The sequence below is a fragment of the Onychomys torridus genome, chromosome 22 (genome assembly GCF_903995425.1).
Source record: "Onychomys torridus chromosome 22, mOncTor1.1, whole genome shotgun sequence".
NCBI classification, from domain to species: Eukaryota; Metazoa; Chordata; class Mammalia; order Rodentia; family Cricetidae; genus Onychomys; species Onychomys torridus.
Genome location: NC_050464.1, coordinates 1,984,344 through 2,011,119, shown reverse-complemented (window position 1 = coordinate 2,011,119; position 26,776 = coordinate 1,984,344). Strand labels below are relative to the sequence as shown.

At 48.5% G+C, this 26,776-nt stretch overlaps 3 protein-coding genes across 3 annotated transcripts in view; 2 read left to right on the top strand and 1 right to left on the bottom strand.

The window, feature by feature from the left end:
• Positions 1-2,343, top strand: part of LOC118572579 (WD repeat-containing protein 49-like) — a 48,535-nt gene extending 46,192 nt beyond the window's left edge. Inside the window, 1 exon segment of the mRNA XM_036172297.1 lies at positions 2,106-2,343. Within this exon segment, the coding sequence (XP_036028190.1) occupies positions 2,106-2,343 (238 nt within the window).
• A 4,682-nt stretch (positions 2,344-7,025) lies between these two features.
• On the bottom strand, positions 7,026-25,870 carry Hsph1 (heat shock protein family H (Hsp110) member 1). Its single transcript, XM_036171947.1, has 18 exons — positions 25,478-25,870; positions 23,341-23,398; positions 21,635-21,775; positions 20,967-21,089; positions 20,345-20,444; positions 19,923-20,056; positions 19,371-19,615; positions 18,570-18,798; positions 17,159-17,265; positions 16,872-17,005; positions 14,763-14,971; positions 13,305-13,436; positions 10,806-10,943; positions 10,069-10,194; positions 9,158-9,265; positions 8,936-9,055; positions 8,585-8,746; positions 7,026-7,878 (listed from the first exon to the last, which is right to left on the bottom strand). Exons 1-18 carry the CDS (start codon positions 25,582-25,584, stop codon positions 7,675-7,677), a joined length of 2,577 nt encoding a protein of 858 aa, XP_036027840.1. The 5' UTR covers positions 25,585-25,870; the 3' UTR covers positions 7,026-7,674.
• A 190-nt stretch (positions 25,871-26,060) lies between these two features.
• B3glct (beta 3-glucosyltransferase) overlaps positions 26,061-26,776 on the top strand; it is a 134,325-nt gene continuing 133,609 nt past the window's right edge. The window contains exon 1 of the mRNA XM_036172296.1: positions 26,061-26,230. Within this exon, the coding sequence (XP_036028189.1) occupies positions 26,061-26,230 (170 nt within the window). The remainder of the gene's footprint in view (positions 26,231-26,776) is intronic.

Here is a 26,776-nt window from a genome sequence, read left to right as displayed (position 1 = left end):
GGCTCAGCAGTGGGAGTAGAGACATGGGAAGATGACTGAGAATCCTTCCCAAAGAGATAGTAGCAGGAATAGATGGCCCAGGAGGATGTGCATGGAGTAAAGTGGGGAATAGACTAGCTTTTGGCAGGGATTATAGGATAGGCCAGAGAACAAGGGACCAAGATGGCAGCAGAACTCAGAGACAAACCATGTTGCAGGAAGCAGGTTAGTACCCCTCATTCCCCTGAACATTCAGATTTGTTTGTTTGCTTGTTTTGAAAATCATTCTGAGTGCCTTTGGGGGATGCCTATTAGACATTTACTTCACAGTATTTGTTGGGCACTGCTCTATGCCTACACTGTACTGTAATCCAACATGGGGACACATCCACAGAGAGGAGTCTGTCCTGAAGAGGGACAAACAGGTCTCCAGCCTCCATCACTTCAGCGCTTGGCTCTTGCATAATGGGAGGTATAGTTGTTTGTTTCTGCTCTTTTGGGGGGCCAGTCACCCAGCTTCCAAATAAATCACACATGGAGGCTTATTCTTAATTATAAATGCTTGGCCTTAGCTTGGCTTGTTGCTAGCCAGCTTTCCTTAACTTAACCTGTCTCTTTTGCCTCTAGGCTTTTCTTGCTCTCTTATTTCTGTAAATCTTACTCTTACTCCATGGCTTGCTGTGTAGCTGGATGGTTGGCCTCTGATATCATCCTCTTTCTCTGGCTACTTCTTCTTCTCCAGATTTCTCCTTCTTTTAATTCTTTTTGCCTGCCAGCCCCACCCATCCTTTCTCCTGCCTCACTATTGGCCATTCAATTCTTTATTAGACCATCATGGGTTTTAGACAGGCACAGTAACACAGCTTCACAGAGTTAAACAAATGCAACATAAACAAAAATAACACATCTTAAAATAATATTCCCCAACAGGAGGAACATGGAGCACTGTGGGAACACTGGTACAGGGGATGTTGGGGGAGAAGGTGTTTGGAGAGAGAGGGAATTCATGCTGATACCAGAAAGATATTAGTGTGAATACTAGGATGCAGCCACTTTAAAGGGGTTTAAAAGGAGACAGAGGTGCTACCACATGGATGAACCTAAGGATATTGTGCTAAAGGAAACGAACCAGTCACAAAATGACAAATACTGCCTGCTTCCAAGGCACAAGGTACCCAGAACAATCAGACTCATCAGAGTCAAAGCAGGATGATGGCTGTTAGAGGAGACGAGAATGAAGAGATGCTGTTTAATGTCCATGCATTCAGTTTTGTAAGGGGGAAGAGTTTGGGAGCTGAACATGGTGGAATGTGGACAGAGTCCTGGCACTTGGGAGGGCAGGAAAATCAGGAGTTCCAGGTCACCCTCAGATATATAGAGAGTTTAAAAGGCCAGCGACCAGCCTTAGGCTGTATGGGATCGTCTAAGAAAACTGGAAAAGAGAGTAAGTTCTGGAAACCAATGGTGATGGTGGTTATACAGCAGTGTGAATGTGCCAAGTATGTATTTGGTTCCGGCGGTCAACTTATTACGACATGTTTTATACCGCAATTAAAAATAAAGAAGTGAGGGGACCAGAAAGATGTCTCTTGTTAAAAGCACTTGTTGCTCTTCCAGAGGACCCAGGTTCAGTTCCCAGCACCCACACAGCAGTTCACAACCATCTGTAACTCCAGTTCCGGGGATATGATGCCCTCTTCTGGCCTCCACAGGACTACCCATACACAGCACACAGACACACATGCAGGCGAAACACCCACACACATAGAACAAAAATATTTTTCAAAAACATAAAAAGAGAAGAGGTAAGAATATGAAAGGGCAAAGCCCTAAAGGAAGAGAGAGGAGGGAGAAGTTCTGGACCTGAGTTGTTCGATGTAATTGAAATGGTGATGGGGTGGGGAAGCAATTGGAACAAGAAAAGAATTGCAACAGGTGGGAGCAGCTGGCTTTCCAAGGCACCTAAAAATGACCAGAAAGAAAGAGTTGGTGACATACAGCCAAGGGGAAGGGATCACACAGACATGTGCATTTGGAAAGCATCCTGGGCGGCTCAGTTAGGGGCTCTTGTAGCTGCCCATCTCTAGACACCCCCCAAAATCCTCACACTTATTCTTTTCCCCCAGACTGCTGCCAGCCAAAAGAAAGCCTCACTGGAAGATGCCTGAGCTTAAATGGCCCAGCATTTACCAGGCCCTCCAATGCCACGAGGTCGCCTGTGTGTCTGCTCCTGGGGAGAAGCCAGATCTGTCCATCATTGGTGCAGATGCGTTCACCCTCAGTTTCCACAGCCAGGAATGAGAAGCAGAGCTGCTGGGGAGGAAGGAACTCTCACCCTGGGGCAGTTTCTTGCCCAAGTGCTAAGAGCCTCTGCTTCCTTGCTCGGCTAGTTCTTTCCTGTGTAATGGAAACGGCTCACTGAGATTGAGCTTTGCCCTGTGGGAGCAAAGAACAAAAAGAAAAATGATCTCATCCCGAAGCAATTAGAGCTGAAATTTCAGAGAACAAGTTGGATTCACAGTGTTCATTCTGGAGAGTCAATGTTTCACTGTGTGGGGGAAACCCAGAGCAGGTGGCCACACCCAGTGGCCCCCAAACAGCTCCTCCACATTCCACCTACCACTTAGGGCATCTGCCTCTGGGGAGGCTGAGGGCAGGGCCAAGCAGGGAGGCTGCTGGGAAACACGAGATGACATTTTGCTAGTGTGCTTTTTGCCAGGGAGGCCTGCTTTCAGACAGATGTGGTCTCCCATCAATTTCCAACAATACCCTGGGTATAGACACTGTTAGCAGCCATCTTACCAATAAGGAAATGGAGACTTCCAGAAGGTAACTGCTATAAGAGAGATTTATCAAGAGGGGCTTGGCCTTTTCTCTACCCCAATACTCAGGAGAGGCTAGCTGTGGCTCCTAGGAGCTGGGGGGTAGCAGGGGTGGGGATCAGTCCCTCTGTGACCAGTACAGGTTCCAGATCAAAGGTGCTGGTGGTGGTTCTGTCCTCTTTTAACCCTGACTGCACCTGGGCTGCCAGTGAAAGAGATCTGCAGACTGAATGATGTTCCGGGTATTGAGATAGATCACTGGATTTTTCTGGTTTCCTTATAAGAGACACATGGGAAAGAGGGGGAAGAGAAGGAAGAAGAGAAGGGGGAAGGCAGGGTGGCCCCCAGAGCCTGGAAGAGGCAGACAGGATGCAGTGAAACTCCCCCAGAGCACATTCTGCCCACACCATGGTTCCACAATAAGCATGTGTTTGAAGGCAGCCTATGGTTACTGTGTGCCAGCAGCAGGCCCCGAAAGCTAACACAGACCCCATGCTTTCTAGAAGGTGGCCGAGTCCCCGAGGAGCCTGGAGCCCCGCCAGTGCTGAACTGCTGTTTCCTCATGCAGTCCACATTTCATATGTGTGTCAGGCTCCTGGTACACTGGGGACACCAACAGAACTAGGCATCTGCTCTTTTTTCCCAAAGAGCACGCAGCCTGCAGCCTGGTGGCACAGAGATGCCTATCACTATGAAGTAGCACTGTGAACAAGAAGGGGCGGGGCACAGGAGACTGGCGGGCGGTCCCTGGGAAGGGGCTCCTGAGCAGTGGTTTGAGGAACAGGTAAAGGTTGTCCTCCCATAATGCAGATCACTCCTGGGCCGTCCCTGTGTGGAGCTCTGCATCTATGAACTGGTGTGTGTGTGTGTGTGTGTGTGTGTGTGTGTGTGTGTGTGTGTGTGTGTGTGTGTGTGTGAGAGAGAGAGAGAGAGAGAGAGAGAGAGAGAGAGAGAGAGAGAGAGAACATGTATGTACATTTGAGGTAGGGGGGCAAGTGGGAACAGGCAGGGCTACCATGCCAAGGAAATAGAATTTGGGGTGAACTATGGTCCTCCTCACCAAAGCCCCAGGCCTGCCTTAATACCTCTTCATCCTCTGCTCATTTTCAGGACCCTCTTCAGCCAGCCCAGGTGTCCATACCAATTGTAGGACAATAGCACCCAGCCACTGCTCTTAAACCAGGGGGGGGGGGGGGCGGCATACTAACTCAGGAAGAAAATGGTGCCATAGGAAATGGGATTCAACAAGACGCTGGCCAGAGTTGGGCTTCTGTTACCCCACAGGCCTAGGCCCACAGGTCTGCTCTCATGTACCAGAGGTGGTCCCAGTCCTGACTGGCCCTCCCTGTGTCCTGGAAGCGAACAAAATGCCATCTACCACACTGGTGACTAGGCTGACACAGTCTTCAGATCATTTTTTAAAATATGTATTTATTTCATGTATATGAGTGCTCTATTTGCTTGTATGCCTGCATGATGGAAGAGGGTACCAGACAGAAGAGGGCATCAGATCCCCTTAGATGGTTGTGAGGCACCATATGATTGCTGGGATTGAACTCAGGACCTCTGGAAGAGCAGCCAGTGCCCTTAACCACTGAGCCATCTCAATTTTATTGTTTCTCTGAGGAATGGAATTAGAAATGCTTTGTGATGAGACAACTGTATAGTAAGTGCATCAGGGATGACGTCAACTATTGGCTGACACAGATCCTTCCAGAAGGTCCCAAGCAGGAAACAGGTATGAGGCTGAGGGCAAGACCTGGGGAAGCCAGATGGACAGATAGACACAGGACACTCAAGGGTCCCTTGAGTTTGCAGTGTTGGTCTCTGATTCTTGATTCAATGAACAAAAGGCAAGAACAGTAATCCCTTGATAAATTGAGCTAAGGGAAATCTGTGTTCATCAGACCTAGTGTGTGCCTTCCACCCCCACCCCTGGCTCCCCAGGATACACATGGACTCTCGAAGTCATGTACTACCTCCAGGTGACCACTCGCTTTCCTGACTCTGCCTGTCTGGTGTTTTTGGAATGCAGCAGTGAGTGGTCCCTTCCACGGCAACCATTTGTAGAAATCACCTGGGCACATTTTGTGGCTCTCCTGTCCTGTATGTATCCTCATAGGCCTGGTCTCCCATCTAGTCTTCTGGCCAATCCTTTGGTTTCTTCTGACACCCTCAATACTAGCTTTCTGAAGGCTTTTCATATGGAGCCTCTCTATTAGTCATTGAACAAATAGTGGCTGGGTCACACACCTCCACTTGACATGGTGAGTTCGTGTTAACTCAAGCTCCTCTTGGGTTCATGTGGAACACATCTGAGCATCCACACTTGCTGCCTGGACCACTGCCTGCTCGGTCTGTTTCAGCTTGGCCTTCTCTTCGGAGTTTCACACCCAGAACCCTGCTGTGTTGAACTGACCGGCTACCATTCTTCCTATGGTCCACACTTCGGACCATGTCCTTTCAGCTGGGTTCATTCATTGACCAGCCAGTGGCCTGTCCAGCACACAGAGGATGCCTCCTCCCAGAGGACAAGGGCTCACACCTACACAGAACAATCCAAGCAGCCAGAACACAGCTGGTGTGTGAAATGCATCAGCCCAAGAGTACAGAATGGCCATGTTTTGCCGTCTACAGACGTGCTGATGAGAGAGGTAACACCGTAGGTTTTATTCTCATGGCTGCTAAGCCCAGGACTCATTTCATTTTAGACATATACCATCCAATAAGGATAAACAGGACTTCAGTCAGGTTGCCCCAGCAGCTTTACCTGTCAGGTGGGAGCCTTGGGCACCCACCAGTAACAAATAGACTGGGGTTCCACTAAACACATAGCAGCAGCTGTGGTTCACCAATCAGGAAGCAAGGCATGCTCCCGATGCATGGCAGTATTGATACAGAAGACACACTTTCAGACAGCACCAAAGTGGGACCATGCTTGTGTGTGCTGTGTGCTGGGGTACTGGAGACTCAGGGACGGTTCAGCAGGCATCAAACCCTCAGTGGATGCTCACTGTGCAGGACCCTAAGACACTGCACTAGTTGCTTTAATAATCTTCAACCATCACGGAGGCAGGAGCTCCTTCTACAGAGGAACTAAGTAGCTGAGGGTAACGCCAAGGTCGTGTGGACCCTGGAAAACCACCAGGATCTAAATGAAGGGTATGAGTTATCAAGCATTTGGTAATCTTGTCCAGACCTTCTTCCCTCCTGTCAGCCGGGCCCATCTCTGTACTTTTCTGTATTTTATTGATCATAAATGCAGCTCCAAGCACATTGGAATTGGTTTGCTTGGATAAGGCTTGCTTAGTTCCTACGTTGGAGAGGCTGCCCTCAGGAGTTGGTAAGGTAACTTAGGGGGCCATGTTTATCTCTGCTTAGCACAGAGCAGGACTGGCAGCTCCTAGTCTCTCTGGCTCCCTCAGACACAATCATCTCTCAAGCACTCCATCCTTGAGGGCATCCACTGTTCTCTGATGCAGTCAGGGAATTTTCCAGAGCTAGTGCTGTGTCAATTGTATTTCAGCTTCCAAAATGGATCTATCCTTTTATAATTTGCCCACCCCAGACTACCAAAATATCAACCGATAGAGCAGGAAATCTCCAGGGTAGTGTCTGTGCACATTAGGTATAAGCTTCCCAATGCCCAAACTAAAGTTTTCAGACACAAAAACAAATACATAGCCTTGCTTTTGAGTGAGGTCTCTAGCTGTGGCATGTTGGCTAAGGAGAATTTGGATAGAGCTTTGCTAGCTAGCAGGCATGCCTTTGAAGACAATAAGGACCAAATCTGCTTTTTCTGGGCTTCCTGGCTGACACGAGGTGAAGAATTTTCCTCTGCCACTTGCTGACAACCTTGATTTCCTATGCTAGGGAGCCATGCTACTCTATGTAGCAAAACCTTCAAGGCCAACAGAATTACTGAAGAACAATCAAGTCCAACCATGGTGGGATTTGGCTAAGATATTTTAAACTGGCTTCAGACCAGAATTCACCAAAGCTGTGTATTTTTAATACTGGGTAACACTTGCAGGGAACTAGGGCTTACAGTTGTAGAAAAACCTTGGGTGGGTCCTCATCAGCACACCTGCCCACACAGTTGGTCAGCCACCAGAGGACAAGGGCCAGGCTGGTCAAGGGTACCAGCAGGCTCTTCCAGGGTGGGATCTAAAGCTGCTCTCCAGCAGATACTATGCCATCCTGAGTCAGTGACGAAGCCAGCAGTTTAGAAATGACACCACAGGGTGAACTTTATTTAAAGCTCATGAGGCGTTCACAATGATCACATGATTCAGACATCTCCCGTGCCACACATCCACGGGGCAGTGCACTGTGTGGTGAGGGTTACAGCCTTGCTTTGCATGCTGCTATAGTTCACTAGCTGCATTGTACTCATTGAGTTTGTAATAATGAAAGCAAAATCACTCTACGGGACAGACTTAATTTTGGAAAGCCCTTATACGAATCAGACTTCATCTCATTTATTAACACCCACGGCCACACACATGCGGAAATGGAGAGCAAAATGCAAAAGAACCCAACCTTGGTGAGAACCACTCCAAGATGCTCATCAGGGAGTGCTTGGACAAGCAAGTGGAGTCTGTCTCCTCGCAGACACTCAAATCCTGGGTGGGTCCCAGCGGCAATGCTGAACAGCACTCAGTGTGGATCATACCCCCACCCGACCGTCACCAAGGCCATTCTCCCTTAGGGTCAAAGACTCCAGCCTCCAGCTTTTCCTTTTCCCCATATAATACACAATATTTCTAGACAGTCTTAAAAAAAGAAAATATAAATAGACTCAGTCTGTTGTACAGAATCACATACTATGGCAGACATATTTCATGAACTGGGGAGGAAGCCAGCGCAGCGCCTAGTCTAGGTCCATGTTGACAGAGCCCTTTTCGTTAGGATGGCATTCACCGTTCTGATGTGGAGCTTCAGCACCAAAATTATCTTTGCCTTCCAAATCTTCTTTCTTGTCAAGATTTGGGCCATTTGGAGTTCTCTCCAGTTTAGGGGATTCAATTTTTGGTTTGGGTTGCGTTACAACAGGCTCACAAATATTGTTCAATTCCTAAGAAGACAAAATTAGTCATTCTGTAAACATTGATCCACCCAGTTCATTCAACTACCTCCTCTTATTTCCGATCAAGTGTGTTCTGACCCCATTCCATGTTCTCAGCGTATCTGTAAAAACCATAGTGACAACCCCAATCAAAGTGACCACCTCCCAGGGTTTCTTGGGGACTTGCCAGATGGCTATGGATGCTACCTTATCGCTGTAACATAAAATGTAGGAATTATGAACAAACACCGTAAGATGGACAGGACAATGACTTGAGGTTAAGACACTTCAAGATGAGGTTTATAGGTCGAACTTCAAAGTGTCCAAAAAGGTCCACTCTCCCCGTCTTCCTCTCATGTGTTACCCACTCTCAGGAGTAGACTGTCCCTGGTCAAATGGCCAAGCCAGCTGCTCTCCACAGCACCCTGCCAACTTCACCCCCTTTACTTTCCCCACAGGACCAACACCAACACCTGACTCTGTTATTGGTCGCCCTCCCACAGGGGCAGGGCTGGCTGTGCAGCACAGAATGTCTGTTTCCTCAGGACAGACAGACAACAACTGCTGACACACTGCAGCTGACCAGGATGAAATGTTTGCAATGAGATAATCAATCAGGGAAGCCAGTACTGGTACAGAGGACGTCAAAGATTATAGGGAAAATGCCACGTGTCAAACTGAATGTCAGAGTCCAGTCAAAAGCTGACACACTCACCTTGACCTTTGCCCTTATTTCCTGAGTGAGCACAACAGGATCCTGGTCAAGACTCCTTTTAGCCTGAGCATTCATGACATTGTTCATCCACTCCATCACCTCATTAACAGACTTCTCAACCTTCTTCATTTCAGATTCATCAATGTGGTTGTATTTCTCATCCTGGACAGAAAATACAGACACTATAGAGTACTGAACAGATACATCTGCTCTGACCCACTTTCCCTAAGTTCAAATCCACCCTAATCCAAAACACCACCACTCCTCACTGAGCAACATTTACTAGGATAGAGATATGAGGCCAGGTGCTGGCTAAGTATGAGTCAGTCCTGGGGTGAGAGCAGCACCCACCTTGCTTCTGAAGTCCGCTGCAATCTTGGCATAGTGCTGCAGCCGCTGCCCCAGCTCCTCCAACACTTTTGGGCGCTCCTCGGCTTCTTGAAATCGGACTTTAACGGGCGTGCCCATTTTCTAAAATGTAACACACAGAGTTAACAGCTGCCAAACCTACCTTCAATAACCGCCTACGGCTTAAAGTGTAAGCTGTACCTTTCAGGAAAGGAAAGAGCTTACCATCAACTCTTCCAACTTGTCAATATATGCTTGCTTAGCTTGGTCCTCTCCTTCTTCATACAGCCAGTCTTCGGTCTCTGTGAGAAGCCTCAGGAACTTCTCATGTTCCTTTATATGAAAGTCAAAGGTTAGTGGCACCTCACCCCAGAGGTTTTTAAGGCAAGCAGGTGTCTGTCTTAGCAGTGACCCAGGCAGCTCACCTGGGAAGGAACCAGATACTGGGTCCCTTCACATTAACTAGAGTCCTATGGCGTCACAGGCATTGGGCTTTCGTCTCACATTATTTTAGCACCCCCTTGAATTCACAATGCTATACCCGAGAAACTCAGCTCCGGGTCATGCTTGGGTCATGGAGGAGCAATTATGTCTGGCACAGGTACTAACTAACGAAAGTACACCGCAGGGCAGCTCCACGGTGGAGGGCGGGGGTCCTAACCCAAGTATAGAGCATCTTTAAGAGTTCATCCCCACACCACACCGGGTGGTTGTCTAGTCAGTCTTTTCCAAGTTCCACCTGTCACACAGCTGTGCTCCTGGACTGACCCAGAGCTTCACTTGGGCAAGGAGAGGGCAAAGAGGACAGAGATGCTCAGTACAGTGTGGAGAGGGGCCACGCCTCACCGGGAGACAGCAATGGACAGCTGCCCAGAGAACACCATCCCAGAAGCTGGAGGGCTCTCATTTCTCTTTCCAGCCCCAGGTCACATGCCAGACTCAAGAGCAGATGTTTGGACAGTGAAGACTAGTGTGACATGCAACACTCATGGCAGGTGAGCCTCTCTCCAGGACCCTGCTCAGCTTCTGCTCCCCAACTGTTGTTTCAGAACACTCGAGTGACCACAAGCATAGGGGTACGTGTGGAACCCGACTCTTGGACATTGGACTATCTGGAGCAGGGCCCTGAAGCCTACCTGCTCGCCTATGAATTTCTCGTACGGCCCGCACAGCTTGTCCCTGAACGCGTACACACACTCCTCCACGGCGTTTTTGGCGTCGTTCCTCTCCTTCTCCAGTCTGTCCTGCATTACCATCCTCCCCTGTCAGGAGGCAGAGGTCAGTCAACCTTCCCGGGACTCAAGCCACCCCTCAACACGTCAGGACGATGACCACATAAAAACCCTTTCAATCGATACCGCACAAAGCTTTCTACAAAATGTCACGGCCCTTCAATTTATAAGTGCACGTGGAGAAGCTGTTTTCTGATGTGACTGTTAGCCACTCCACTTCTCATTACACTTGTAAATTTACAAACAGCAATTTTACTGAGTTTCTAATCCAGTGCTCTCATCCAGGGCAGTGGACTGCACTCACTGCCAGCTTCCTGACTCTGGGACTCGGAAGGCTCAGTCGAGGCCACAGGTGTTTTAAGAGGGTCATTCTACGGCCTGCTTCCTCCCGGGGCTGTGCTCAGATTCTCAGCCAATTATTTCAAAGGAACAAAGCAATTCTCAAGCAAGCACAACTCCTAGAAGGAAGCACAGACCTCCAGTACTCACACCCAAACTCCCTAGGGATGAATGGGAAAGGCCTGTTCCTTTTGCCTCTATCCCATCTCTGAAATCACGTACAACATCACACCTGGTAAAGAATCTTACCCCTTACAGTATGCAGAAACAACCAAACAGAAACACTCAATGAAAGCGCTCACCTCTGTCTCGATGTACATGTTAAGAAGGTCTCTCCCTAACTGCCAGACCAAGTTGGCTTCTACAGGCAGCTCAACGTTTACCACTTTTATTTTAGGTTTTTTGGCTTCTGGAGGCTGATCAACTTTCTTTTCATTTGCCTTGAGGGTTAAGAAAAAGAACAATTCTTAATCCTTGGGAAACAAAAACTTACCATATTTCCTGATGCTTTATGCACAGATCTCTAATTCTCATGAGCGCATCTCCGCCCACCCCCACCTGGGACTATGGCAGTAACTAAGTGCATCGTCATCTTCCTGCAGCGACTCACCACTGTCTTCTCTATTCACACTAATACTTACTAAGACTTTTCCAATTGTCAGGTCACATAAGTGCAGACCAACGGCAGAGGCGTGGGTCTTTAGTCAGTGGTTGAACAGACTGTCTCTTAGTCCTCCAGCCCAGCACAGTACCTGTTCCAATCAGAACTAGCGCCCCGAGAGTGCCTCCAGGTCTGTGAATCACGGGGGGGGGGGGGGGGGGGGGGAATCATGTGCCACCTGCCTTTCAGCCGTATCATTTCTCACCTGGAACTTTGAAGACAGCCAGGCACAGTGGCCATACCTGTCACCTCAGCACTCAGGACCCTGTAGCTTGTGTCTGAGGCCAGCTTGGGCCACATAACAAGATGAAAGGGTCTTATGGTAGCGACGGGATGATGTGGCAAATGACAGGGTATCCCAATCCAAAAAGCTCCTATATCTGAATGTGAAGCCAGGAGGCACATGCCCCATGTAGAGAACTCCACTGCTGACTGCATGTGACAGGTCATAGCCACACTACAAACACAACCCACACTGCAGAAAGTGGCTTAGGCCTCTACAAGGGCTACAGAAAACTGTTTGACATCCTAACCCTAAGCTACGTCACCATTTGTATGTAACTATCAAAAGAGAAAATCAAGACACTCAAAACATTACCAGCAAAGGCTAGTCAGTGTATTTTACTATAGATTATTCAGATGATATAAATGCAATGCTAGAAGTGGCCTTTAATTTTCCAAACATTGTCCATTTCCTTTTTCAGATTCTTACCCTGTTTCCTGCCCCATGACACACTGCGGAGGAGACTGTTTCACGGTGGACTTGAGAAGCAAGGCGTGCAGCATAACCTAGCAGGGCTGCCCAGGCTGCTATGTCAAGATGGAAGACCACTCCCACTGCATCACTGTCCCTGCGACCTGAACTACAAGCTTCAGGGCTTGTTCAATGGCTGCACTAAAAACACAGAGCACATGCTCCCTAGAGTCTGCACCTCCAAGTGTTGTGGACCACAGTCAGCCTGCAGTGCCAAGGCATCACACCCTGAATCCCAACAGAGAAAAATAAACCCCCTGCCTATATAGAGCTAGGAAGACACCGGAGTACAACGGATACTCCAGGAACAAAGTGGAACTGCCCTATACACTACAGCTAATACAAACAAAAGGAGTACAAACCTCAACCAACCCCCGATCACCCGACACAGCCACAAAATGGCATTCCGACACAGAAACCCCTGAAAAGTGTTTAAGGGCCGAGAGCCAAAGCCAACCCCACGTCCTTTTCTAGAAAGGTACTGAGACTCCACAGCAAGTCTGTTGAACTATAACTCATACTGAAATGTGAGGACCCATTTTCCTAAATAAATGTCACCATCCCAACTCTGTTCTAACAGGGGGGAAAAAACCAGCTTTCAAAATCAGTCAGGATCCAGAGTTCACGTGAAGGGCACAAGACTAATCAGGACAAAAGCAAATGAGAAACTGGCACAAAATCTATTCTGACCTCCACCAGTCCTTCCTCTTCTGTAACTTGCCTGAGGGAGGGTCAGAGATCCCTGGAATTCTAGGCAGCCAGACAGTTCATCCTTCACAGAAAGCCTGCAGAAATGGGAACTCTGAAGTACATACAGCCTGAGCTGAAGCAATGGGGGTTTCTCACTATCAACATGACCGCTCATTTCAAAGATTTGGCTACAATTGGCCATTTTTCAAGGGACACAATAGGTGTTTTTTTTTTTTTTTGGTCTTGTTTTTTTTTATTTAGCTTCCAATACTGGAAACAAGGAAAAGGAGTAATCAATTGGAAATATAGCCGGCTATTACCAGACCATCATAATTAATTCAAAATTGACAGTAACTTGAAAGGAGAAAAAGTTGAACTAGACTCCTGAAACCCATGTACAAACTAATCAATCAACTCCTGAATTGACCTCGCAGCCCGGGGATGCATCTTTCTGCTTCCAGCAAACAGCAGACCTTTCTTTAGGCTGTCCTGAAGTGGCATTACCAGAAATTTTGTGATCTGCTTAAGTCTGAGTATTCCTTCTAGCTGGATTTAGCCAAGTAACATGTAAAGAATGAACAGGAAAACCCTACAGCCCATCAAGTCACCTGGATTCCTCTGGAAAGCACAGGCTTATAGCATTAACCATCACATGCTGCCACATCGTCTAAGGAACGAACTGGAAGAGTCACTCACTTTGTCAGCATCTGGGGTTTTGTTTTCTTCTGAGGGAAGCTCAGGTGAAGGGGGAGACTGTGAGGTTTGTTGACCATCAGTTTGTACCTGGGGCTGTGTTCCAGCTTCACTGTTGTCTCGCTGGATATTTTTCTGAAATGAAAGCCCAGGCACAAAGGATGTAGAAAGCAGGTGTACTTTATGAATTTAAAGTTATAGGGCACCAGAGACAGTACTCTCAATTTCTGAAATCTTAGTAGGTGGGCAAAAAAGGCACTAGATAAAAGCAAAGTCTGTGAAACTTTAGGCAGTTCAAACCTGTAAGAAATTTTATGAATGACAGTGTTACAGTTACATAATTCACGAGGGCTCTGACTGATGGGTAACGATCCAGAGCTCCCCTTGCAGAGCCTTTCACTAACCTTTCACAGCTAGGACTCTAAGCATGGAACGGGCCACTAGGCCAGGCTCTTTCCAAACCAAGTGTGCAAACTCAGCGGCAGCACGCCCGCAATGGCATCACCCCAGAGTTACAGAAAAGGACCAACCATTGGTTATTCCAGGGCTCACCATCCCCGACCACAGGACAAAGAACAAACAAATAGTACATGCCAACAACCCTGCTAAAAAGATCTTAAAGACCAAAGGGAAAGAAATTACCCCCAAAGCTCTTTAGTAGCCCCAGTTCCCGGCAAGTCCGTGCTATTACGACCTCTCGCCACTGCTAAAGGAGGAAGGCTGAACTACTTGAACTATTCCCTGCCCACCCCTCAAGTCTTCCACATTTTCCACCCACAGCTTCTAGAACCTAAGGCAGGCACTGAGGCGAGGCACTGCGACCCCGAGAGGATACAGCACCAGCCACTCACTCTGTGAATGGTGTCCAATGACAACTAAGCTAAGCTTCATATGATGCTAATGGTCCTTCAGTGTTCAAGGCCACTGGATACCAAACCAGAACTGCATTGCCTGACTGCCTCTCCTTGTGTATCATTTCTGCCTGCTCCTGGAAATCAACTGCAAGTCTAAGATAAGAAAAGCAGTCACAGGGCCACCATTATTCGTGACATTGCTCTTTCTTCTTAACTCCCTCAACCCAGAAAGCCAGGTTAATAAAAACGAGCCCTGGAATACCAAGGCCAATTTTGCCACACAATGAAAATGAAACAAAACTTGCCTTTCCATTCCAATTTTTATAGTTGTTTTAACCAGTCAACATGTGATTTAACATATATACCCTTGAGAAAGCAAGAAAAGGAAAAGCAACTTCCCCTTGTCATATACCACTTTCTTCAAAAGAAGTCATCTCAGCCACAATACATAATATTCTCATGTCCTGCCATTAATTGGCAGGACCAATTATCATTACACAAACTTCTGATCAATGTTATGTAACTGACAAATATTTAACCTTTACCCTCCTCCTAAAGCTTAGAAAGAAGTCGATTCTACAACGTGACAATCACTCCAGCCACTTACATCCATGTCCGAGCTTTCGGCTGCTTTCTGGTTTGGACATTCCATGTCGGCCTCTACAGAAGACCCGTCATCCTCCTCCGTTGGGACCTTTTCCACCATGGACGCCGTGGAGATGGTAAAAATGCCATGTGTGTTCACACGCACTTTGACTTTCACCCTAGACTTCTCTCCATCTTTCTGTGCAGAGACATTCTGAACAACAAAACGGCCTAGAGCAGAAAGGAACTGCCAGTTTAGAGACGGACTTACTCTATAAAGTCAGCCAAGAAAACACAAGGCTAAGAAACCACAGCCACTCCAAAGCTGTTTGTTTCCCTGTCCCCAACCACTCCAAGTCCCACAGCGGGCACTTAGGAGTCCGTGCACAATCATTCCGCTACCCCCGTGTGTCATTCAACCTCTGGAAGGAAGGAAGGAAGGAAGGAAGGAAGGAAGCACTCTTGTAGTGACAGCCACAGACACTGGGCAGACACTGGGGGCAGGAGCTCCTGCTCCTCCTCATCTCCAGGTGGAGGAGCACAGACATGAGACTCTATGAACAAATCTAGGGCAGGAGACCAAGCACATGCTAAACTCTCAGTCTGTTAGGGAATACTAATCTTCTGACTGAATGATCAAAATTGTTTAAGTCAAGTTTTTAAGAGGGGACACGAGCCTACATACATTGCTAGGGTAGTCCTACAGCCCTCAAGAGTAACACCTAAGAACACAGTCTGAATGCTGCTGTGACCTGGTTTTCTAGAGAGGTGGTTCTCAACCTGTGGGATGCTCAATTCCTTCTGGGGTCAAACAACCTTTCCACAGGGGTTGCCTAAGACTATTAGGAAACACAGACACTTACATTATGGTTCACAACAATAGTAAAATTACAGATATGAAGTACTAATTTTACGAAGAACTGTATTAAAGGGTCACAGTGTCAGGAAGGCTGAGAACCACTGTTCTCGAGTCACTATTTTAATGAACACTTACTATAGAGCCAAGTGCCAAACGGTGTCCCCACTAAATTACAAGCCTCGAAGGCCGCTCACGCAGCACAGCAGAGAAAGTGCTTGCTGGGCAAGTGTGGTGACCCAAATTCAAACCCAGAACCCACAGCACAAGAGAACCAACCCCTTAAATTCCCGACCTCCACTCGTGCACTGACACACAAATAATGTTCTAAAAATACCCATTTTCCAGGCATGATGGCACATGCCTTTAATACCAGCACGCAGGAATACACAGCAAGCTCTAGAACAGCCTGGACTGCATAGACAGATCCGGTCTCCCAAAAGAAGTGTTTGAACCAGTTATACTCAAGAGTTCCAAGGGACATAACAGCCTTTTAACTAAGGTATTGTCTGCACAGCATACAGCTAGCTAGATTTAATTACTGGGTCAGTCAAGGATGCTGGCTGGCACGGCCCACTCACTCAGAACTAACTGCCAAATGGTCCTTTACAGAAGCACTTCTGGGCACAACACTCATGAGTACGGAATGTGAAACTGCTCGTGACGGACAGCTAACCTCCAGGCAGAGGAACGCTAGCACTGAGGCAACGGCTCATCTCTACAGTGGTCGATAATGCAGCAGCCAACCCAGAAACCCTCAGTTCCCAAGTTTGTCCTCCCACGACACTGTTAACCGTGTTTTCAAAGCAGTGTGTGATGGGCCAGACTGGAGTCCTTCAAATGCAAGTGAGGTGAGGGCAATGGAGAGGCCTGGCAGTATCAGCAGGTCTCCCTATATAAAGTACAAAGTTCTGAAAGCGAAAGCAGAGGGACAACGGCAAGCCTCTCTCCCTCCCTCCCGGTGAAAGAGCATCCGAAGAGAGGCCCCTTCAGAGAGAGTGGAGTACACACAAAGACCTTGGCTCCCTGCCGTGGGTGCTAAGCTTCCAATCTGAAGTTACCACCCTGCCAACAACACTCCATCTTAGAGGGAGGTCAGTGTGAGCAGGCAGCATTCTGCAAATATAGACTCTAGCCCAACAGGAGGGCGAGGCAGCAGCCAGGCCAGCAAGTCTCCAGGTTAGCGCATCCTCCTTACGACTAAGTTTCTGCACTCAATGATGAGCTAGCTGCACCTCTAACCCAAAGGGCAGGTGCACACCATGACTGGCTTACCTATCTTTGCTTCTGGATACGGAACTCCTTGCGGGTCCGAATAGAAAGCTTCCAGCTCAAAAGGCCCCCTTCTCAAGAAGGTGAGAACTTTGGAGAAAGGAGCAGCATGGTTCCGACTGAACACCTCGTGAACACTAGAGAGGAAGCACAGACATCAGTGGCTCAGACTTGACAGCGCTGCTCTCCAACCTTCCTCATTCTGCCCATCACTCACAACAACCACATGAAGGGGGGACAGGTCTGGCCCCCTTGGCATTCAACTTGGAAAGCTACCTGTGGCTACATACCCTTCAGTTTCTTCTGAGTCGTGGTTCCAGACCAGAGAAATGGGAAAAGGAACAGCATCTGTGATGGAGAACTCTCTGACTTTAAATGCTGGAGACAGAATTGCACACTGAAAAGACAAATGATTTATTGTTAGAAATAGCAGCACGTCACGCACCATCTTAACATTATTCTGACCACTAGCCACAAGATAAATCATCAATCTTGGGCCAGCATTTTTTTTTGTTTCTGGTGTTTTCAAGACAGAATTTCTCTGTGTAGTTTTGGTGTCTGTCCTGGATCTCGCTTTGTAGACCAGGCTGCCCTCGAACTCACAGAGATCTGCCTGCCTCTGCCTACTGAGCGCTGGGATTAAAGGCGTGCACCACCACCACCCAGGTTGGGCCAGCAATTCTTACTTCCAAGTTTCACAGACTGAAAAGACAGGTTTTGCTGGTGGCATTTTCAATCACTTGACTCTCTCAAGTGTACACCCACGAGAAGCTCTGCCTTATTGCTTTTACATGCCCAAGAATCAAAAGGATGGAACTCCAAGTGCTCACATTTTCAGTCAAATTAGTAAATGAAAACCAGTGGCAAATTCAAAACTGTGACAGGACAGACAAGCTCCTGCCCACACAGGACACATGAAACTAGCTAAACATGAAGAAAGTGCCCAGGCCCACCAAGAGACCTCATCCCATCGGCGGTATCCTTCAAAGCAGAGGCCAAAACTTAGCTCCACTGTTCCGAAACTAGGAATTTCCAACAGACCCCACTCCACCACAGGAGGTGCTAGTTCAGGAATCAGGGCTCCAACACTAAGTGCACCTACAGATAGGTAACGGTGTTGTAAGGAAGCCAGCTGTTTTGTACAATTAACAAACATCAGCAAACCCCATAGCCAGGTTAGACTGTGACAAGACCATGGGCAGGGCTGCCCCCTCTTCTGCTGTCACACCCCAGGCAAGCTCTCTGAAGACCTGTGCTCACAGGATCTCATCTACTCGGACATAACTGTCCACTACCAACATCTGGATTGGGTGCATCTGCCTCTCCAATCTAACGTAACAATTCAGCTCCATTTGCAAGTGGGAAAAGAATCTACTTTCTAGAAACATTTGATAACTAACACTCCTAACCCTACACATGTTCCTCAAGTGAATTCTTCATTACAGCTGGTTAACACTCTCATGCCTCCTGTGCTTGAGAACAGTTGTCAGAACTAACCACCACACACACAGCTGACCAGCACTCCACAGCTGTTTACCGCCATCTCAGAACCAGGCCCGTCTCTAGTCCTCCTCTGAGAACAACAGCCAGACAGTTCACCTTCTTCTCTCTGCCTCTCCGGACTGTCTCTCCTGGGGAATGGGAGCAGGCCAGGCTCCACATGCTGGGGCACCAGGTAAGGGACAATGGGGACTCACATACCTGCAGGGCACACCCTCTGGCCACTGCTTCGTCCGCATTGAGTGTGGTGCTGACGTCTTTTCCAAAGAATCTGGCAATTCTTTCTTTCACCGCTGGGATTCTTGTGGCTCCTCCAACTATCTCAATGGCACTCACGTCTTCGGCCTTGAGGCAAGTCTGCTCCATCAATGAATGAAGGGGCACTTCTATTTTCTGCAGGAGTTCAGCGCACAGCTCCTCAAACTGTGATCTTAGTAAAGGAAAGGAGCGCACTGTCAACCATTACTGAGTTCTACCAACCCAGGCCGCTTTGCCTTTCCTCTCAGTACGCCAAATCCCACACGGGTCAAGTTATTAACTTGATATAAAATGCATATAGTCTGCGTATACATACACATCACAGCATAAAGAGAACGGGGAGAAACTGTGCCTAGTCTAGGAAGAAACCAATCACATTTAGGAAAGGTTCTTCTAAAAACCCTCACAGGCTGGTGAGATGATTCAGCAGGCCAAGCGCGGACTGCCAAGCCCAACAGCCTGGGTGGAGAAAACCGAGTCCTCGGTGTTGTCCTGAGTTCAGCATGTGCACCATGGCAGGGCCACAGACAGACAGACGGACGGGGACGGGGACGGACACACACACACACACACACACACACACACGGATACGGACACACTTAAAAACAGCATTCTTCACAGATGTGTCCCTAAGTTCTGAGTGATACAGTGCAATCGTGTCTGCGGCCAATAGCCATCACCCTGAAACCTAAGTCAGGACAGGGTAACAAAGAAGATCCACTTCACGTGTCCAAGCCCACACACCTATTCATCTTTCCCGAGACATCTTTGTCGCTCATGAAGCACTCAATGTTCAGTGGCAGGTCTGTGCTGTTGGAGCTCATCAGCTTTTTCAACTTCTCACACTCCTGATGGAGACGAAGGAGGGCTCGGATTTTGGATTTTGCATCTAACTTGTACTTGGTTTTAAACTCAGCACAAAAATGCTCCACCAGCTTCTCATCGAAGTTCTTTCCTCCCAAGAAGGGGTCAAACGCTGTGCCTAGAACCTAAGGTTGGTAAAAAAAAAAGAGAGAAACAAACAGGTTACTTTCCATCACACTTTAAATTCCAACAGAAGGCTAACGGGCCCACAACTTCTACTAAGTCCAAGTCGGGAGGGATGTAACTGAATGAACGGCAATCTCTTCTGGTGTTTATACGTTTACTACCCATGCCAAAGAGAACCTATTTTACTCGAACACAAAGACCAAGGCCCCGGTCTTCACGCCATCTTTCCTAGTTCAATCTTCACCAGCCATCTAAAAGCTTCACGGCTCCCAGACCTCTTCTCCAGAACGGGAGTTCCCACTTTACCTGGAGTTTCCCTTTGTTAAAAGCACAGGCAGACACTTGGAAAGAGGAGTGCCCCATGTCCACAAACACCACTACCCGAGGCTTCTCATCTGCGTTTGGGAGGTCCTGCTTATAAATTCCGTAATTCAAAGCCACTACAAGGAAGACAAAAGCCAGATTACCAGTTGTCCAGTCCATTTGCTTAGGGATCTGTTGTCACAGGAAAGAAACCCTTTGCATCTTATAAGGGATCGGTCACTCTTTCTTCGTGACTGTTAGATAATGCCCATCGCTCTTCACCCCAAGTCACAGTGCCAACCTCCACACACCACCACCACACTTGCTAGGACACTGCTCTCGAAAACTCAGTCCTCTTCACCAGGACAAGCACTCGCGCTCTTTCGAAGGGCATTTCTAGGGGCACCAGTGGGTGCTTCTCTTACCAGCTGTCATATCATTCATGAGTCGTAAGCAGTTCAGGCCCACGATCTGCGCAGCATCCAAGACAGACCTCCTCTCGGCGTCTGTGAAGAAGGAGGGGACCTGCAAAGAAGAACTAGAACTCTAGACACAGTACTGCTAACTGCTAACAAGCCATCCCAATAGCCACAGTGACTGGCCAGTCCCCCAAAACACAAGCATAAAGTTAGGCTTCATTTCTAGTGATTTCCTTGACTTTCAGAGTTGCCTTAAAAAGAGAAAAACAGTAACAATAATTCCCAAAGCACTGGTTTTCAGCCAAGGGAAGACTCTTTCCCTGTGAAAAGCTCTTCAGAACCCCAACCCCTGTATTACAGCAGCCAACTGCCCCAGAGAGAACCAGGTGCAGATGCAGCTGGTCAACCTGTGTTTTCAGAAAGCTCCACGGGGGACCCCACTGCACTGCAAGTCTCTGTAGTCAGGAACCCTGAGGCATCTAGCTAATGTTATCACTCAAGCTTACTTTGAAATGCTCCAACCCATTCCAAGAACACCTTGGTAAGAAAGAGCAGCATATATATGTGATACTGGAGCCAAAGAGAGGCAAGCTGAAGGCAAACACAGGGCCTGGCTGGGTCTACTTACCGAGATGACACAATCCGTTACTGGCTTCTTGAGGTTGTTTTCTGCAGTCTCCTTTAACTTAGTCAGCAGCATGGCTGTGATCTGCTCCACGCTAAAGAGATGCTCTTCATCCATGTACATGACCTGCATGCAATACAGCGGGAAATGTTTACATGCTCTAACACTTCGGCTAAATGCCAATATGAATTTCCAGCTGTTAGCACATACCCTGTGCCACAAAATTTGAGTTTATTGGTTTGGGAAGAAAAAAAGAACTCAAAAAAGGGAGGAGAAGAAGGAAGAACTTTTCCCTAGAGTGGAGAAGGAGGGAAAGGCTGGGCTGACTCTAGACAGCTGCTGTTAGCTGGACTTCTGGTTGCTCTACTGCTCTTTACATGATCCCAAAGGGCTCTCACCATGTCTGAACGTCATCACTTGGATTTTTATTGAAATACCAAAGCAACCAAAAACTCACTAGAAAGTTAGAAGAAAGAGCAAATAATCTATTTAAGTATGTATCATCAGTTAAGGGATTCTCAGGAGTCAGTTCCCTGTCACCTACACTTTAAAGGAGCCAGACAGGAGGGAAAGACCCCACTGTGTGCAGTCACCTTGGATTAAAGGATTAAGGCAAGCACTCCCCTCTAGAGATGCTCAGATTGGAGAGCCTGGTGGACCAGCTGTATTACCTTTATCCCAACGCCACCATTCTTCATCGGGACCAGATCATAGCTCAGGCTGGCCTTCTCCTTCTGAATGAAGGGGTCACTGAATGCTCTGCCATGGAACCTCTTAAAGCTAGACACTGTATTGTTTGCATGAGTGATTTGCTGCAAAAGAAATTGAAGATTGAAACTGTTTTCTCATCCCCACCTGCAGAACCTGCAGCAATTTCAGTCATTTGTGCAACTCAGACCAACTCTGGGGGGGATACCTAACTTTCCCTCAGAGTCCTCGATTTTCCATGAATGGATAGCTCCTACTGTACTTTCTTCTATGGAAAATGCCAGAAGGAAAGGCAATGGTGTCATCAGACTTTGGGGCAGATCTCAAAATCTGCAAGATAAAGGAAAAGACGGCGCAACTGTCTCCGAGGCTCTCAAACTCCTCAGCAACTGTGTTGCTGTACCCCATCTTCTCCCCCAGTAAACCCGAGCTCACTGTCCCACTACAGTCAGACTTGGAGCACTCCCAGGGTAAGGGCCTTATGAAACTGGCCTATGCCAGAGGCAGAGGAGGTAAATAAGTTTCTAAATGACTATTTGGTGTGTGTGGGGACACAGATCTTATTGTCAAACTTACACCTATCTCACAATGCTGGATGTCCATGTTAAAAAGGGTGACTTCAGCAACCTGTTCCCCAGAATGTGAGAATAAGGGGCATGATGAAATTCAGAAAAACTGGATAGACAGACATATGCCCACTTGTTCTGAGATGGTGTTTTCTTAATCTAGTGTTTGGGTCAACCCACTTTAGGACATTTCATTCAAAGGTAGGCTCCTCACTAAAAATGAAGATGAAAACATTAAACTTCTGAAGTCATTTAACCTTGGCAGTACCAAGGGACTACTATTTCTTTCATCCTGTAGAGCTGAGCAGTACCTGAGGTCCAGCACCAGGAGGTGTGCTCACATACTAAGCTTGTAAATCTGACATAAATTAGACACACAGACATACACAGACACAGACACAGACACACACACACACTCTGAAGATAGTCTGCAGGAGCTGGTCCTCTCCCACTACCATGTGGGTCCCAGGGATAGAACTCATGTTGTTAGGCTTGGCAACAGGCATTCTACCCACTGAGGAACCTCACTAGCCTTTGAGAAACTACACATTTAAAAAAAAAAAAAAAAAAAAAAGGCAAGTGTTTGTAATTTAAAAAATTTTAAAGTCAGGCATGGTGTCACGCCCACGCCCCTTTAATCCCAGGATTTAGGAGGCAGAGGCAGGCAGGCAGGCCTCTGTGAGTTAAGAGGCCAGCCAGAGCATGTCTGTCTGTCTTTCTCTCTGAAGTTCCCCCCAATGAAGGATGGGAACAAGGGAGGGGAGCAAGGGTGGCGATCACAAGGTCGGAAGAGCACCTGACAGCCATCTCAGCGCTACTATTTTCATCATTAGTGAGCACGTGTGAGTGTCTGCACACGTGTGCGCCATGTGCCTGGTTCCCATGGAGGCCAGAAAGGGTGTAGAAAGAGTTACAGGCAGTTACGAGGCACCAAGTGGGCACTGGGAACCAAACCTGCAAGAGCAACAAGTGCTCTTAACGGCTGAGCCATCGCTCCAGGCCTGCGTTCGTTTCCAAACCTAAACTCTTAAACTTCAGCACACCATTCTGGGGTGCTGCCGGGAGTTTCCTTAACCAGATGGGCATTTTCTTCCAGAACATACCTGGTTTTTGGCTGCAACTCCGATTGTTCTGTTTTTTGGTCCAAACGATATGACTGACCTAGAACAGAAAGTGAACGTCCCCATTTGTTGAGAAGCATGCACGGCCGTCTCTAAACTATCAGGAGGGTTCCAATGGCAGAAAGCACAGATCTATCTGCAGCTCACAACTTTCACCAGGTCCTCAAGACTGTCTGGGGACAGGAGAACTGAAAACCTCAGCTCTGACAACTCAGCCCACGTGTGAGCCCCGCGCACGCACCCCCAGAAAGAAGCCTGCTAGTCTACTTGCAGCGTGGGCCTTCTTGCTCAATACCTTGAATGCTAATACAGTGTCTCCAGGTCACAAGCACATGGACTGAACACTAATTCTGAAAGTTTCCCAATTTAGAGTATTCTTAAACGTGGCATTAGGCACAACCGACAGGAAGTACAGCGTAACTGTACCTCTGTCACCAGCTTCACTCAGACAATCCTAAATGTCAGTCACTTATTTCTGTCCCCATCTACCACCTGCTCTAAAACCCAAAAGGTTTTATGTAACTCTAAGAAGTCTATGGGATTGCCTGTAGCGTTTAAAGCATACAGATGAGGCTCCCATCTGGAAGATTCTATCTAAGAAAGTCAAAATAAGGAAAAGAACCCAAGTTCCTGCCGCCTGAAGTAGAAATGCTGAGGAGGAGTGACCAACCAGTCTGCTCTGACCAGAGGAGAGTGACCTGTAACTGCGACAGCTTCCTCAGCATCAGCAACGGAAAGGGCACGCTAGTAACAGAACACACAAGATGGAGAGGTCTTGTGTGGAGGAGGCAGTGATGAAGGTTTTGGATTAGCCGAGTAATCCACTGTGCATTACTAATCCAAGCCTAATCTAATTTTGGTTCAGCTACTCCTACGTGGGTAAATGAGTACAATGGGGCTATCCCGAGAACATCTAAGTTTGCTGTAACAGAAACATCTTGGACCCAGCAGCCTAAGCAGGCATTAAATGTCACCCTAAAAGCCAGGGATCCTCAAGCAATGGCTGGATCTTTTAAGGTGCGGTCTACAAATCCTGATTCTGAGCTCTGAGAGACTAGAGACTTGATCTTCTCATTTTCCAAATCAATTAAGCAACTGTAATAGGGATCAGTAGCCAATTCCATTGTTAGCCCTGCAGTTTAACAGTAACCTAATACATCAGTTGAAAATCCTGGTCAACACACCGATCAAGCACCTCCCTGCTTCTCTCTGAGCCGCCTTCTTTTTAACCAGAGAATGAAGAAGCACATAGGGGAGAGGTACGAAAGACTGGCATCTTTCCTACTAAACGCCAAAGAACAAACCACCATGGCTGTGTAAGGAGGTAGATTGAGTACCACTGCGTTGCTCAGAGAGTAAGTTACCAACCAGCAAGGCTCATTTCCTATCCACACTCCTAAATGTTCCTCTGCACATAAAGAACCCAAGGTCGGAATGATTTTACCTCCAGGTTCGATGGTTAATAATCTTTGACTCTGTACATGATGGGGGGAAAAAAAGGCCTACAACGACTGCCTAGAAAAGCAAGTAGTGGCGTCATTGGCTGCACATGCAGGTCTATTTGCCTACGTAACCTTCAGAAACTAACCCCCTCAAAAAGTTGCTTTTTACCATGCTTCCGTTTGCCCACCCACGGTGCTGCAGAATATTTAATTCAGACAAAAAAAAAAAAAAATCCATCTTTCCCACCGAGGTGTTTGCACAGCCACGCGTTGGGAACGACAACGTGACATTTGTACTGCTTATTCTAAAACCGTGCCCAAATAAACAAACATTCGGTCTGGAAACTCTCACGGACGGCTTTCACGATAGGCTCGTTAAAACAACAACAACAAAAACTCTTCCCCAAAGCGACTCGGGGCACTGGGGCCGCCCGAGCAAACCGAGAGGGCGAGGGGGGCGGTGGAGTCCTCCGCCACCGAGCGTCCGCGGGCGCTAACAACAGCCCACCCGCTCGGCCGGCGGCTCGCCGCGCGCAGGCTCGGCAACCTCCCCGCTCGTGCGGAGCTCCGCCGCGGGGACCGCTGCCGGGGCGGGAACCGCGCCAGCCTGCACCAGCCGGGGGTCGCCGGGTGCCACGCTCCCGCCCCGCCCCGCCCCGCCCCCGGCCCCCGCTTACGGGGTGCAGCGGTCGCTGAACTCGTTGGCGATGGTCTCGATGCCCCCGGCCCGCGCCACCGCGATGTAGCAGCTCTGCGAGCCCACGTCCAGTCCCACCACCGACATGGCCGGCCCGGTCCGCCTCCGCCTCGGGTCCGCTGCGTGCGCCTCCTGCTCCCGACCGTCCGGGAAGATGCGTCGGGCTTACCCCGCGAGACTGCGCTCCGGCTCCGCCGCCGCTTGCCGCCCGCCCGCCCGCTCGCTCGCAAGCAGCCGCCGCCGCCGCCGCTCAGCTAACACTCCAAAAGGGGAGGTCCCAATCGCTCAGCCTTATGTAGCCTACTGAGGAGAACTTTCCAGAATCTGCGGCATTTACTCACCGGCGCCTCCACCGGCCCCTCCACGTGCCACTTCCGCTTCCTCCTTCTCGAGCCTTCGAGAAAGATTCTACCCAATGGACGGCTGGCCGCCCCGCGGGCGGCCTGCGTTGCCATGGTGACAGGGCAGCCGCTCGGGCGCCATTGGCTAGAGCAGACCCAGCTTGCCCAGCCTCCATCCCGCCCTCCCCACCCCGGGCAGTTTGTGCTCCAGTTGACCCCGCGATGAATAACGAGCCGGAAACTCCTGTCGCTCATGAAATGACACCGGGCGGCAGTGTCCGGCTCCCAGACGCCGAAGGACTACTGAACGGGTGGAGACAGAAGCCACTTCTCCGCGACCTCCGGCCTCTTGGGTCGCCGACTTGCTGCCGGAAGAGAGCATGCCGGGAAGCGTAGTTTGGCCGGGAGACCGGAGCGCCTTGCATGCCGGGGAGTGAAGTCCAGTGGGGAGGCCTGGACGCTTTGCATGCTGGGATATGTAGTCTGGGCCGCGTTGCGTGCTGGGACCATGCTTTGTCTTAAGGGCTCAGAAGAAGGCCCAGCTGGTTGCTTCCTCCTCGCGCGCTTCCTCTGGCGTTGGCTTTGTGCTCTGTTCTGTTCTTGTCTCTTCTTTGGACAACTGATGAATTCTGATTTAGGAACGTCAGTTTTATGCCGCGTATAAGCAGCACGGTTTGTGATTTGCAGACATTCATTTCCTGGCAGGATTCTTGCAGAATGAAACACCAGGGGTTTCTTCTTCCTTTTCTTCCTTTTTTTTTTTTTTCTTTTAATGAAAGCAGCATTTGGTTACTATGCAGTTTGGAAGGCTGCTGGTGGTGTCGCTTTTAGCTTATTTTGGGTACTGGTTTGTGCCGTCTTTGTTTAACCCTGCCACCCCTAGCCATTATATAAATCATGTGGATTATTACTTGTGTAATCTAAGCTTTCGTTTTCCT